Raw genomic sequence first — 16,184 nt, 5'->3', positions numbered from 1 at the left:
TCCTTGTTCGGGCTTTGCTAAAGATCCTAGGTTTATTAACATAGTTATGAATTTTGTTTTGCATCATTTATCTCATTATAACTCCATTACAAAGCCCCGTTCTCGATTTTTTCTTTCCCTTTTAGAGCATCTTACCATAGATTTTCTCTCTCATTTCATTCTTTCCCTCATAGATATGTATAGGAATACGGCGACCCGTGATAAGCTCATCTTCCCTTCGGCTATCACGAGGATTCTATGCCATTTTTCTGTCCCCTTTCCCGTTTCCGACCACTTCCTTGTCATGTGTGCCATAGATGCCGCTACTGTTAAACAGAGCAAGGCGCAACTACATTCAAGGTGGTCCGAGACGGCGATTCCTCCAACTTCTATAGCTCCATCCACATCTGCTCCCTCTTCTCCTACAAGCGGTGTGTCTCTCAAGGACATCATGGCATAGCTTGTGCACATGGATGCCCGCCTTGACACTTTCAATGATGAGTTATGTCAAGTAAATACCCGTGTTGGTCATATTGCACAACGACAGGCTGACATGGGTGGCTTCATTGCTTCTCTCCTCCTACTCCAGAGGCTTCTGAGGATGAGGACGATGATGCTGATGCTACTGATGAGAATGATGATGCTAGCTCTTCTAGTGCTGATGAGATGTCTACTTGATGTACTTACCCTTTGTCACTCGTGACAAAAAGGGAGAGAAGTTTTGGATATGAGAGTAGTCATACTCATAGGGGGAGGGTTAGTATAGGGGATTTTTGTTAAGGGGAGTGTTCATATCTTGAGAGATGTAGTGAGAACTTTTATGTATATTTTTCTTTTCTCTCTATTTTAGATACATTGTTCATGTACCTTAAATCTTGTGATCATGTTATGATAGCAAACCTTGTACTTATTGATATATATACATTTGAGGTTGCTATTACATTTCTTTCACCTATCTTTACATGTGTTGTTTCTTTTCTCTTTTTATGCACATGCTTCTTATATATTGTATGCAATTTTTTATTTCTGTCTCACACTAAGATGCCTTGATGAGTTTTCTTTAAAGTGTTTCAGAAATACAGGTTGTCAAAGTCTTCTTGCCATGAACTCTCTTCTTACAAAGTTTTTCAAGAGTTTGTGTTAGAATAGATTTTATTGTAATCAACAAGTGAGTATGAGTTCAGTGATTTATGACTTCTCTCATATGTTCATTTGTTTGTTGTGGTTTTGTCACGGATTGCCAAAGGGAAAGATTGTTAGGACATATGTAATTTATGTTAGGAACATATGTCAACATTTTATGTAATTGGTTAATCCTTTGACAAAACGCACTTTACTTGTATTTGGGTAGATCTAGGATGTGTTTAATACTTCAAGAAACAAGGTTTCAAGTTCAAGTGTTAAAGCCATGCAAGTCTATCCAAGAATCAAGTGAAGAAGTGTTGTTCATTAAAGCTCGACAGCTAATTCAACAGCTAGTATCTACGAGGTTTAAAAGAGTTGTTTTAGCCCAAGGCTCGACAATTGCTCGACAAATAGGAAATCTGTCAAGATTTATGCAGTTTAGTTTTTTAGAGCTAGTTTTCATCCAATCCATGAATGTATGTTTGGGTTTTCTTTTCTCATAACCTTAAACATATATAAGGATTATTTTATGGGCCATCACAGGTTGCATAGTTGTACAAGAGCACAATTCCACAAGTGTGAAGAAAAGTGTGATCGGAAACCTAGTTTGCCCTAGTTCTTCTTGAAGAAACTGCTGTGTTTGTACACCATAGGGTTTTGTGACCAAGCAACTTCATGATCTTCATCGTGTGATGAATAGAAGAAATTTACAGCCAACATTCTTCTTAAGTTGATGATCAAGTCACGTACTGAAATCCATGCATCAGATTGGTTCATCACGTACTGGAAGTTGTGCAATACAATGAGAGATTGTCACTACAAAACAAGTCCAATTGGATATTAGGGTAAGGGTTCAACTGTAGATTGGTATAAGGTACTATGATTCCTTTACTTGTAACCGCTTGTTGTGATAATAGTGAATTCTCGGAAGTAGTGACCTTAAAATCGTCTGGTAGGATTTTTGCCTTGGAGATTTTTCCCATTCGAAAACAAATCACCATGTCAATTTATTTTCCATTGCATATTTATTTAATTGGTGATTTGCTTGTGCTACCACATACATTGCATGTTAAATTGATTAATTAATTAAACTTGATTAATTAATCAACTAATCTATCACAATGGGCCAATACGTTTTTGGCCTATCAGGTTTTACCACAAATCCAAGCTTTCAGTATTTATTTATTGTGGTGGCTTTTTTATATTCAATTGATAATCCTCCATATTTCTAATAATTAATTGTTGAGGAGATAAAAGTAACATAATTTTTTTTTCACTCTATACTAAATATAATGATGGAAGTGTTGTATCTAATTTTGCAAAACTCTTGTTGCGTCCCCTAATCATTAGTCACATCATCATCATTTTTTCCATCAATTTTTTATTTATTTTTAAAATAAATATTAAATATAAAGAAATAGTAAAATATTAACTTTACAAATCCAATTAATTAATTTTAGAAACTAGTCATTTACTAATTTTACAAATCCAACTATAAACAACTTTACATCCCATTAATTTAGTATACTTAACCAGTCTCCTTCCTAATTTTTTACTCTTCTTCTCCCATATTACTCTTCCCCAACTATTCTTCTCCATTTTCGGGCTCTTCCTCTTTCCATTATTAATCCACCATCTTAACATTAGTTTCCTTTAACCCCTCTTTTCCCTTTTTTAGAATTTTCTTCTCCTGGTCTTCTTTTCTATAAATTCCCTATTACTTTTTTTTGCATATTTATCCACATAAGTAGCCCATAAAAAATGTGATTACTCTCTCTCTATATTTTTTTTTTTCTTTTTTGCCGCTTTACTTTGGATTGATGGGTTTTTCTATTTTTGACAACTATAGTTTAGATTGATTTTTTTTTTCTTCTATAATTTGATAGTTAGAAGGGGAAATTTGAACCTTGTATATCTTCATTGAAAATATCAGGATTTGCAAATTGAGTTATTAGGCTTTTGACTAGATTGATGTGTTTTAGTTCTTTTTTATTGTGTCTTAATACTCTATCATAGATCCCCTCTCTTTCTATTATGGCTTTGAGTAAGTGAAATTTGTTAATTGTTAAAATATCTAATGCTAAGTGAGAATATTTCTTTAAAAAAATAATCATAGTATATTTATCTTTAATAAATTGCAAAAAAAAAATTATAAATTATATCACACTACGAAATAATTGTATATTTCCACGCATCGTGCATGTGGGTCTACAACTAATATGAATGAAAGTTCCATCGGAATTATTAATAGCTATGCAGCATATGAGTTTGACATTTCAAATATGTGGGCAGTTAATTTATATGATGTAATTAGTTAACTTGGATACCAAATCAAAGTGCAGGGGGCTAGAAAACTTTAAAACTACAAACTAAGTAATTAGATGGATCTAAAAAGTAAAAAGGAGAAAACAAAATGTGTTGAGTAAAAGAAAGGAAATCACAGAAAGAAAACCGAAAATCCAAATTCCAATTAGTTGCTGATGTAGACAAAAAGCCTTGTCTTGTGCACGGGACAAAACAAAGAAAAGAAAAAATAACTTTGCACATTGTGATATTTATGTTCCTAGTTTTCACTGGATTACTTTCTACATACAACCCAGTGAATGGCACCACGCTAGTGACCAAGGCAATGAGCTAGCTAGTATCAGTAGTATATGGGCTAAATGCATTTTGTCCCCTTGGCGGCGGTGTTTGACGCCGGTTCATTTGCTGATATTGCTCATCGGAAGGTCCCTCGCCATCAAGCGTGCTATCACGCGTACTGCCAAGCTCAACCTCAAGGTCATCCTCTTGTGGCTCCGTCCCAACAAACTGTTGCACCACCAAAACCGAAACAGTGGATGCAAAATCTGATGAAGCTAACAAATCACCTATAGCACCCAGCTCAGGGCACTCACTCCAATCAGTTAGTCCTGCTGTGAGTGGTGAAGTCATTCCTTGTCCTCTCCCAACAATAAACAGGTCATGACTACTTTCTATTGACCTTATGGCCGCCACGGTATCCTCCCCGTTATTCACCACTTTCTCTGTATACATGATTGATTCATTGTTGGAGGTATGGATTTGGAACTTCTTTACAAGATCTTCGTCCAGTTTCTTCTCTCTTTCTTGGTTTGCATTAACTGCTAACGTCTCGTAATGGTTCAGGTTAGTGCTACTGCTAGCGTGCATTACTGCAGGTTCAGATGCTGCATCCCCACCATGAAAGAACCGCAATAATTTATAGCTTATTCCAGTATGTTCGGACTTCCTAATGCTAGTTCCAGAGTTCCGTTCTGCAGGATCAATTGCATCCTCACCAGTAATGAGCCTCAATACTGTAATTCTTACTCCAGGATGTTCGGACATCCTCCATGCATAGAATAATGCTTCTCTATCATCTGGTCCACCAAAGAATAGCACAGCTATGTGGTGAGATACTGAGTTTGCAGCCAAGCGTGTGGATCCATTTAGGCCTCTGTCAACAAGAATTCCAACTGAGCAAGGTGCATTTGTAAGTACCTTCTTGTTCACCATTTGATGGGCCGGATTTGTAGCTTCCATGCCTCCATCAACGGTTTGTTGTTTGTGGAAAGGGATGATTATCAGGCCGACTCGTTTGTCTTCAGCTAAATTGCAGATGTCTTCGTGCATGCTAGAGTAAGGGGAAATCGCAGTGAGGGGGCTGACAGACACACAATCAGCATGCTGCTCATAGTTCTCGAATGCATTGATGATATGGTCGGACTGAGCTTGAGTCCGGTTAAGGGCTTGTCGACCTGATTTCTGGGTATTATGGACTATAAGCATGGCAGATGCACGACCCGTGAGTTCAACCAAGTGGAGCGCATAGATGCATATTGGAGATCTTTTGGTGGGGTGAGACGCTTCAAGGAGGTTGATGATTGTTGGGACATTTCGAGGGTTGTGAATGCACACAAGTACTCGAAATTCTGCATCTGGTTTCGAACTTTGGATTGTTCGCCTTTTGTATGGTAAGAACCTCCTTGCCGGTGTGTAAATTGTTGTTACAATGGGCATGACTATTGCAGTCATAATTATAGCTGCAACTACCATGATTGAAAATGATTGAACATCTAACACCTGCAAGTAACTTAATTTTATTGTCATCAAATTTGTGCTTGAAATAGCTAGAGAAAAAAAAAATGAACAAAATTCTTCTATTCCCTCCTAGTATTCCACTTTGTACTTGACTAACTGCAGTATATCATGTCATGTGTGGTTTTTTTCCATGCCATTTTTTTTTTTTTTTTTGGTTGGTGAAGTATAAAATGAAATGCAAAGAATGAAATAAAGAACAGTTATTCGAAAAGACTAGTACCAGTAATGGTAACGGAAAATTCTTAGGTAGTTTCGGAGTATAGTAAAATGGTGCTCCCGCCTCTCACATTAATGATGGACCCCACTATGAATTTAATGAGTAAACCCCACCATAAATGTAAGAAGAAGGAGCATCATTCTCTGTGCTCCGGAAGTACCTAAAAATTACTCAGTGGTAACAAGCAATATATAGAGGAGTACCTGTTGGTCCCTTCCAACATTCAGCACAATCAATTCAACAAGGCCCTTGGTGTTCATGAGGAAACCAAGAGTAACGCCTTCACGTACAGTCATCCGGTAAAAGAGTGATATAAGGAGAGTTCCTATAACTTTGCCAGAACATGAAAGAAAAACGACTAGGATTACATATCCCGAGGTGCTGGCATCCCTGATAGTGAATACATCAGTCTTCAGCCCGCTAATGGCAAAGAAGAGAGGGAGCAGAAGCCCCGAAACAAAGTCCTCAAGCTTTTCCATGAGAGTAACTCCAACTGGTCCATTTGGAATTACAAGACCAAACACAAAAGCTCCAAACACAGAATGTGTTCCAATGGCATCTGTAATAAAGCCCGAGATCATAACCCCAGTGAGAATGAGACATATATAGAACTCACTGATGGTCTCTCCGTCTGGGGTTCTCTGGATCATCCATGAGATTGCTGGACGGACAACAAGAATGCAAAAGACAACAAATAATATGCTTGACAGTATCACCCAGAGGGAAGCCAAAGAAGCATTATCATTATCAGACAGGGCAATAGCAAAAGCTAATAGAATCCAAGCACACATGTCATTGACAAGAGCTGATGATAAAGCAATCTTGCCAATCTCCGAATTTATGAGTTTAAGCTCTGTAAGGATTCGAGCAAGCACTGGGAATGAAGTGACAGAGACGGCAACACTAAAGAATAGGATGTAAGTCCCTAGTTTCATGCTACCATTTGGTTTGTAAAGAAAGAAGGAGAAGACTGCACCAACCACGAAGGGTAAGACCATTCCAGAAACTGCAATAGCCAACGACTTTTTCCCAGTTCGCCTGATTACTGTAATATCCATCTCCACTCCAACCAGGAAGAGGAAGTAAAGGAGACCCATATTTGCCAATGTCTCAACCACCATCACACTTCTTAGAGGAAAAATTGCTTTGGCATAGGTTGCGCTCCTTCCAAGCACTGATGGACCCAATATCACTCCACCCTGTACACATCGAATCAATGTTACAGAATAATACTACGAGCTTTAAGGAAATATCATCAAAATGTTGTAACATATTTTGTGGCGGTAATATTACTCAAAACTGCATGCTGAAACTTGAAACTATATAGCCAAAGGGTTGAATTGGTACTTTTCATACGCAAAGTGTTTGGAGGTTTAGAGAAAAAATGATTCGAATTACGAGATTAGCAACATGTTGTAATTATTTTTCTAAAAAAAATAAAAACTTGAAACTATATACATGACAATCAATATAGGGAAATTGAGTAAAGACAGGTAATAATTAAAAGATAAACGTACCAAAACTTCAGAGATAACACGAGGTTGGCGAAGGGGTTTGAGGAGGAAAACCAGAACACGAGTAGTAACAACGACCATTGTCAATTGCAAAATGAAGAGAGGGAGAGAATAATCTAAAGGGTTATCGCCTTGCCATATACCATTTGTTGTTATCATGCTCGGCGCATAGCATATTATTGAGCTGTTTGTTTCGTTATATTGTTTTTGTAATTCTGCCATTTCTTTCCCACTGCCTTAGTCTCCAATGCCGCAGCCAAAGCCACCTCCTCTTATGGGCCAAGCCGCCTACGAACACCTTTGGGGAAAAACGAAAAAAAAGAAAAGCGTGTTACTTCACAATTGTGCGTCCTACTTTTATCATCATGTACATCATTTTCACGTAGAAAAAAATAGGCTCTTGCTTTCTTAGGAGTCAAAAAAGAGATGGATAACAGTTGTATGTGAGAGAAATTTCAGGCTGGTTTTGGTGGTTGCCCGTCCCATTTGGGGGCACAATTTTCTTTAGCTAACGTTGACAGGAAGGTCACTATATTTTAGATAAATAGAGTTGTAACATAACATTTTACACAACTGTTGCAATAACTCACCGCATGGAGAGTTGTGAGTATTGGAAAAAAAATGATAGGTCCAAATATTCACCTCTCACAACTCACTACATGAAGAGTTTTAGTAAAAATTGTCTAAAATGTTGCGGTACTAACATTGCTCAGATAAATTAAATTAAAATATTATATAATTTTTAATTTAATTTATCTGAGCAATGTTAGTACCACAACATTTTAGGCAATTTTTACTAAAACTCTTTATGTAGTGAGTTGTATGTATATTTTAATTTAATTTAACAATTTGAATTGTACTTAAACACACAAGCAATTAGCAAAGATCAATGAGAGTATAACAAATTTAAACCCTGGTTTTTGGATTTACAGATATAAATTCTTTGGTCAACAGTTCACAGAAAAAGGCCTCTATTTTTAAAGAAATATCACCTGTTGCATCCAATAAAAAAATTGCAAGTATTCTAATTTAATTTAGCGATTTTAATCAACTTATTTTTATTTATTTTAAAGTAAAATATTTTTTAGTATTTGGTGTGACATGTAAAATCTTTCAAAGAAACTGCTAAAACTAGTGCTAGAGGTTCAATGATTGGATCGTCAGAACAATGGTTCTAAAGGTCAAACTGTCAGCAAATGTGGCCAAAACTACAACTCTAGCCACTTGGCTGCCGCCAAAACGACATTTCTGTTGACTAGACCACTGATAGTGGCAACCTAGCTACCATATAAGAGGGGAGGGAGCTACTATGTGTTTTTGTAAAAAAAATATTTATCAAATTTTTAAAAGTAAAATATTTTATAAAGGATTTTACAATTAACATAAAATATTTTACAAGTTTAACTACATTTTTACATGCAAACAAACACCTTAATATAGGAAATCATATTGCAAAAATTTTTTTACTTCAAAACAAACAAAGTGTTAAAACACATTAGCAATTAGCAAGGATCAGTTAGAGTAACAAATTTAGACCCTAATTTTTTTGATTTACTGAAAATTGGAGAGGTGCCATATCATGACTAGAATTCATTTAAAATAAGCCAATGACTGAGAATGTGCCATATCATTTGAAAGATATTAACTTAGCAATGATGGGAGAGTTAACAGAGCAATCACCTAAACTAAGGTCAGTTTAATGAGGAAAAAAGAAAAGACAAAAACTTGTTGCACACACATTAATGCACACATTTTTACGCAGATTAAAAATTAAAAATTAAAAATGTTAAAAAAATTGGAAATTGTGAACTATGCAATAAACACTACTCAAGAGAAAAACACCGAATGAGCAATGAGGATTGAGGTAGATGAATTCATGGCAGCAGAGGTTGAGTTATTGAATGCCAATTCTGTAAAGGGGTGGAGGAAGAGGACCTAGGCGGAGGGTGGCAGTAGCAATGGTTGATCTTTTGTTGGTGATGGTCTGGCCGCGTCAGTGCAATGGTGTGGCCAAGAGTGGGAAGACTCGGCTAGGCTGTAAATCTTGAGTTTCAGCAACTATTGACAAAAATATGTAAGTATTCCATTTGCATCTTGTTTGTTGGCTCATCGAAATTGTAACTGCAATTGTAATCCCCTAAATGCTATCAAATAAATTAAGAGAAATGTTATGTACACAAAAATCTATAACAAATCTTAAGTAGTACATTGTGACTAGTGAGTAAAAGAGTAACTTCAATAGTGGATCTATATTAAAACTAATAATAACTTAACACCATCATTTTTATATTCATCTAATCGTTGTAAGACTAATTACATTACAACCATATGTGTCTTAACTTTCATAAGAACTACACTAGGCATCCTAATTCACTATATACAATTTATAACATAATTTTTCATGTATGAACACATAGTCTGTTATAGTGGCAGATTTAGCAATTTACACATAAAATCATAAAATAATTGTAAATGGTCTTATTTTCATGTTGGGATATTTTCTACATATACTATACACGTTATACATGAGTCTCAAAACCTTTTTGGAAACATCATATGACCTTGAAATAACAATCCTGTTTAATAAAACTCATCTTCAATCTAATACACATCCAAACAAGGTGTCCACTCAAATCTTACCCACAAAGCCATGTCCTGTAGAAACCCTTTTTATCCACATGCAATTTCACATACCAACTTAAATCCATAGCAAAAATTTATTACATGACTAGCTCGTGCATGTGATTTCTCATACCCTTAAGCCAAAACTAGCATTTACCCAAACTTTACATGTTCTATTGAATTAAAGACTTTGATTTTTTCTTACCCTAGGCTAGGTTCTTGGAGGAATGGAGCTAAAATCACTTTAGCTTAAGCCTTTGAGAAGCACTTTGCGAAGAAATAGACATTTTCCCTCTTTATAGCTGCTGGAACCGTAAGTTGAGGAGGGAGAGAGCTCAACAGTGTTCTAGGCTTTTCTCAGAGAAATGCATGACCGGCTAGTAGGGGTAGGGGTTATTTGGGGGGGGGGGGGGGGTGTGGTTGGAAAGGAGAACAAGTGTCCTCTCAAGAATTGGGCCAATTGTCTTATGCTTATTGGTCCATGTGTGTAAGAAGTTACTAAATTGTCCTTCCCTTAAGTACCTAATTACAAAACACACACATATATACTAACTTAACCACTTAATATAGTAGCATATATTTTTTTGTGCGTATTTAGTATATATAAATACCGTGCACGTCAATCAAAACTTAGCTTATGATTTAATCTAAGCTATGATCACTAGTTACTTTGCTTATATAAATAAGAAACGATCTTAGTTTAATAATTCATGCTAATTTCAATTTTAACCCTCCATTACTAACCCTTAGGGTCTCCTAGTTTCATTTAAAAGATCTTAATTGGTGCGGGCGGGGCACCACACTCCATGTCCATGTGACCGTTGAAACTCCAAAAAGTAACTTCTTAAGGACAACCATCCTCAGATACTAGTCAACATCGGTCATGCCTTACCATATCTTGGGAACGTGTATCTCTCCTCTCGCCCAAAAGCGGCCAGAGTTAGGAATTGTCTCCACTCGACTATGGGAAAATCAAGCGTGGTGACTATTTGGGCTAAAGTACTTCTTCAAGCTAAATATTTTCACCTCTCAAGCTTCCTTAACTGTGAATCTTCTAGAAACACATCACTCACTTGGAAAGCTATTCTGTGCTTATGGCCTGTTTGGGAGTTTAGAGAGGGAGGAGAGTAGAGGGGAGGGGAGTAGTGGGGAGGAGAGTAGAGGAGAATGATTACCCTCCACCTTGTTTGGATGTTTTTATAATTAGTAAGGGGGAAGGGCTTACTCCCTTCCCCTTGTTTTTAACATTGTAATTTTATAAATATAATAAGGGTAAATTAGGTAATTTACTTTATAAATAATTTTATGTGCTCTACTCTCCCTCCAAATCTCTCCAATTTGGGGAATTAAAAATGAGGGAGTTGGAGGTAGTTGAAACCCCTCCAAATCTCTCCCCCTCCTTCCTTAAAAAACTCTCAAACAAGGTAATTGAATTACTCCCGTTCCCTCTACTCTACTCCCCCTCCTTTTTTAAACATCCAAACATGCCATTAATGATTTGCAGTGGATTGTAGGAAATGGTAGTCAGATTTAAGTATGGAATGATAGTTGGTTACCTACTGGACCTCTTCGGACCACTACCAGAGACTGACTTTTCTCGAACCATAGACTTCTATTTTTCTGGAGGGTATAGCTGGAACTTACAAGAAATTCCTACGACAATCCCATGCATGTGATATTAAGGAAACTATTTTAGGCCTTCCTATTGCCTTAATTTCTTCTCAACAAGACCATTTAATTAATTTGTCCTTCCAACATGGGTTCACCTGAATCAGAAAGCCGCTCGTTTTTTATACTAATGTGTAGTACTATCATGCATGTATACAAGTACAATAAAAATAATCACAATTATTCCGTTCTTATTATATTTTTTTTTATAAAAAAAAAGGTTCAAATTATATATAGTATCAATTTATATTTAAAATGAAAAATTTTAGAGATAAGCAATAATTATAATTTCTTTTTTGAACGAAAAAAAATCTTAAATTTTAAGAATTCTCTTTTTGAATTCAAAATAAAATTTGTTATTTAACATTTATAATCATATTTCTAAATGAAGTTACCCTTTATTAATGAAGGTATTTTTAAACTTGGATAGACACGTGACAAAAAATCTTTTTTCTAATTGAAATTCAATTTAAAATTTAATTAGATTTAGACTCTTCAATTTTTACACTCAATAACTCGGATTCAAATCTTTTAAATTTCTTAGAGTACTCTACCAAATAGATTTTCTTAAATCTTAACCATTCTTTAATGATTTAATGGTCTAAATTTTGTCATAACAGCATTCTACTAACAATAATCTTAATTATTTTGTTTGCAACATTATTATATTATCTTAATTATTTTGTTTGCAACATTATTATATTATTTTTAGAGTATTATTAGTAGAATACTAATATAGCAGAATCTAGAGTCTTAAATCATAAAAAAATTATTAGGATTTAAGAAAATTTATCGGTAGAATACCTTAGGAAATCTAAAAAATCTAGAAAATGACATTGTTGTAAATCCTAGCTCTTGGAACTGGATATGGAAGATTCCATGCGGACATTAAATCCAAATTTTCATACGGAAATGCTACCAAGATCGACTGCTGTAGAACTACAAATGTAAATTGATTTGTATTTTCAGACTAAACATAATACGCGCAGTTGAATGCTCCGTATTTACTATTTATGATGAATATGCAAATTACAAAAGAGTTTGAATACAAAGAAAATTCTATCTTGACAGCTTTATCCTTATCACTAATCAGCAACTGCTATACCCTGTTGTGCCGTTGTCACATTATCACAATTACTTGAATGAGATCAGGAGAATTTGCTCTTATCCTTAAAAAAACTACCTACCAGCTCAAAACCAAAATGGGTTCGAATCTTTTTGCCCACGTTGAAACAACTCTTCACGACCTTAGAGATTTTGGATTTCCTGACCTGGACAATGTGGTGTTTGGACACCCTTGTTTTCATCATTCATATCTTAATTTTGATAACTCATTACTCAAAAATGGTGGGCCCACACATGCAAACTCGGTTTGGCAAGATTTCCTTAACTCATTTCTCAGTTTTTTGAGTTAAGAACTTGAAAACTGAGTGAAGCCAAAAACTTGTTTTGAAAACACCAAAACTGAGTTTTAGTGGCAAAGTTGTAAATACCCGGTTCACAGTGGACCCCACGGTAGAGTCTTGCCCCATCAGAAGCTCAGTGGACTCGCACATACCCGTGCTCTCGCTCTCATCTGCTCTCATTCTCATCTTTTTTCTTCTCTTCAAACACATAGCTCTCTCATCTCCTCTCTTCACCGGACCTACACAAGTCACTGCCACAAACCACAAGTCACCGCCATCACAGTGAACTCTCGGATCCTTCCCTGTCTCGAGTCCGTCGGTTCAAACTCAGCCCGAGTGAGCCTTGCTCTCTCATCGTCGGCTTTTCTCTCTTAATCAAACCACCATGGTCGCGATCGGAACTTCAAGCTCAGCCCAAGTGGGCCTTGCCCTCTCACCTTCGGCTTTTCTTTCTAAACTGAACCACCATGGTTTAAGCTTCAAGCTCCACCCTCTTTTTGAAACCCACTTTCTATTTTATTTTCTTTCTATTTATTTGTTCAATTTTCTCTTTTTTCTTTGTGCTGAAAGTTCCTTCATTTGTAATTGTTTACGGGTTTGGAGATTTGGTTGATTTAGGTTTGAGGGTTTGAAAAATGGAATTTGGATTTGGGGTTTCAATATAAAAAAATTCTTGTTTTGGGTTTGTTTCAAAATTGGTATTAGAAAAAACTGTACCCTTGTGATGTGCGTGTGCATATGAACTAACTATATAGTGGAACATGAATTTGCAGAAGGAATGATCTGCTTGTGTTTGATTTGCTTTCCTTTCTTTTTAGCTAATGCCCCTTTCTATTTGCATGAAATTTTTAGAGAGAAAAATGAAAGAGTGGCAGAGAGTACTGATACCGTTCTGAAAAAAAAAAAAAAAAAAGACCTGTGGGTTCACATTTTTGAGTTAAATTTGAAGCAAATATTTGAGCCAAACACATATTTGAGTGAGTTATGAGAAAAGTAGAGAATGGAATACGAGATATGAAAATGAGTTTTGAGTGATGAGACTTGAGATATATGAAGTGAGATATGAGTGATGCGTAAACCACGTGATCCTTTTTACAACTCAGGCCTCTAGAGTCTAGATGATACAAGGCTGAGAACAAACCTTAGCGTGAATTAATTTGCTTCTAGAATCTCTTCTCCTTCCATTCCTTGGAATAGCATGCTTGTTTATGGAACATGGAACCTTTAATTCTCTCTTTATACCCCCAAAAAAAAAGTGTTCTGCTTGGTAATGCATTGTGAAAAATAAATTAGTTAAAATATATAAGTTTAGATTACTATTTATTATTTCTCATAAGAAAAATCTGTTTAAAATATTTTATTTATGAGGTTTGTAATGAAAATCTACACTGGGTTGTGAACCGATGGGGTTTTAGTGTAAATAATTAACTCATCAGCATACAGTTGGATGATTTGTCCTAATATTTGTATAATCATTTTATCGAGAGTTCTAACTAATTTAACTGGTAAAATCTCTTATTATAAAAAAAAAAATGATTTAGAATTCAATCTCAACGTATACTAAAAAATTATTGATGTTTAGGCATGATAATAAAGACAAATAATCATGGATCCAACATAATAAGTAAAAATTATATCATACTTGTATAAATAAATAAATAAAGTCTGAATAACATCGTACCTAAATAAAAAAATAAAAATAATAAAGTCTAAATAACATATTTTAAATCAAAACTATGTTAAACTTAAACCATAGATAAGCAAGTTGGGCCTTTCAAAAAAAAAAAAAAAAGCAAGTTGCGCCATTCCGCATGTGCATATCATGAAAACCCTGATTACTTCAATAGTTTAATTTCCTGATACGGGATAATCGTTTCACTGTCTGAACTCCATCGTTAAGTGACACTCTCCCTCACATGCTATTATTATTTTTATTTTCATCTTTTTAAGTCAAAATTTTAAACTCTTTTTACAATGCATAAGTAATCGAGCGTAAATGTAGTTAGTGGATTCAACTAACACGTTGTAAAGAAGTAGGTAGAAGTTATTGTTTGGTGGTGTTTACCAACTGCGGCTATGCAACTGAAGAAGATCATTTGGTGCGTGTTCCAGTTAGTCTGCGTCAGGCCAGAATCTTTTCATAATTTTCTTGTAACAAAAAATATCTACTTTTCCCAAGAACCTTATTGCTCAAGTTAATTAACACTTCCTAATATTTTTAATGGATGCATTCAATATTTAAATCTCATCTTTATTATAGCAACTAGTATTTTAGGATCATATTCTCTATGTAATTGGCTAATCTTTTGACAAAACGAACTTTACTTATAAATTGGATAGATCTAAGTTGGGCTTGATACATATCAAATAGTTGTATTAAAAAAATAAAAATTGATCCAAGAAACAAATGAAGAAAATCTATTTTATTGAAACTCAACAAATAGCTCGACAAACTGCTATCAAGATTTATTGGGCAGCTTGACACAAGCTCGATCTATCAAGCTTTGCGAATTCAAAATTTTCAGATCTGAATTTCGGCCCATGTTGATGTATTTGTTTAGGGTTTCTTTTCTCACAACCCTAGACATATATAAGGCTTATTTTAAGAGCTATTACAAATGAATACAGAGACCAAGAGTTTATTTTTCTCTATAAGAAGTCACTGCGTTTGTACGCTATAGGATTTTGTAATCAAGTGCTTCCTCATCTTCATCGTCTATGAAGTGAAGAATTTTGCAACCAACAACAATCATTCAAGTTGTTATAATTAGTCACGTATTAGGATCAGTGCGAAAGAGTTAGTCATGTACTAAGATCCATCCAAAGGAGTTAGTCATAGATTGGAGATTTATGCATCAAATAAAAGAAAGCTACTACAAGATCAAGTTGAATTGGTTATTGGATTGAAGTGCTAGGACATATGTGGTTCACTTGTTAAGAACATATGTCGTTCTTTTATGTAATTGGTTAATCCTATGACAAAACGCACTTTACTTGTATTTGGATAGATCTAAAATGTGTTTAATGCGTCAAAAAACATTGTTTCAAGATCAAGTGTTAAAACTATGCAAGTCTGTCCAAGAAACAAGTTGAAGAAGTGTCTGTCATTAAAGCTCGACAGCTTACTCGACTGCTTCATCTATTGAGTTTTAATAAGTTGTTCCAGCCCCGAGGCTCGACAGTTACTCGACAGCATCTCGACACCGCTAGCTGCCAAGGTTTAAGAAAAACAGTTTTTCAAATCTGTTTTGATTCCAATCCGTGGATATGTCTTTGGGCATTTTTTTTCTCGTAACCTTAGACATATAAAAGGATTATTTTAAGGGCCTTCAAAGTAGACAAAAGTTGCACAAACATTGAGCAAAGTCTGTTCAAGCAATTTGTAACCGGAGACAAAGTTTGTCCTAATTCATCTCTTTGTGAAGAAGCTGTTGTGTCTGTGCACCATAGGATTTTGTAACCAAGCATCTTTTTGTTCTTCATTGTGAAGATAAAATGAAGAACTTTGCAGCCAACATCTTTCTCAAGTTGGTAATTGAAGCCGCGTACTGA

At 35.3% G+C, this 16,184-nt stretch overlaps 1 protein-coding gene across 1 annotated transcript; it reads right to left on the bottom strand.

Moving 5' to 3' along the window:
* Positions 1–3,635: 3,635 nt before the first annotated feature.
* On the bottom strand, positions 3,636–7,158 carry LOC142623236 (cation/H(+) antiporter 15-like). The gene is made up of 4 exons (XM_075796632.1): positions 6,940–7,158; positions 5,626–6,621; positions 4,305–5,187; positions 3,636–4,211 (listed from the first exon to the last, which is right to left on the bottom strand). Exons 1-4 carry the CDS (start codon positions 7,156–7,158, stop codon positions 3,739–3,741), a joined length of 2,571 nt encoding a protein of 856 aa, XP_075652747.1. The 3' UTR covers positions 3,636–3,738.
* Positions 7,159–16,184: the final 9,026 nt, after the last annotated feature.

Source organism: Castanea sativa, chromosome 2 (genome assembly GCF_040712315.1).
Source record: "Castanea sativa cultivar Marrone di Chiusa Pesio chromosome 2, ASM4071231v1".
In the NCBI taxonomy this organism is placed as follows: Eukaryota; Viridiplantae; Streptophyta; class Magnoliopsida; order Fagales; family Fagaceae; genus Castanea; species Castanea sativa.
The sequence above is the reverse complement of the archived record's forward strand: the minus strand, read 5'-3'. Positions and strand labels throughout refer to the sequence as shown.

Coding starts and splice junctions, on each gene's coding strand:
- LOC142623236 (XM_075796632.1), bottom strand. CDS start 7,158: ATGGCAGAATTACAAAAACAATATAACGAAACAAACAGCTCAATAATA. Junction 6,622..6,939: donor GTGTTATCTCTGAAGTTTTG/GTACGTTTATCT, acceptor CGATGTGTACAG/GGTGGAGTGATATTGGGTCC. Junction 5,188..5,625: donor ATGTTGGAAGGGACCAACAG/GTACTCCTCTAT, acceptor AGTTACTTGCAG/GTGTTAGATGTTCAATCATT.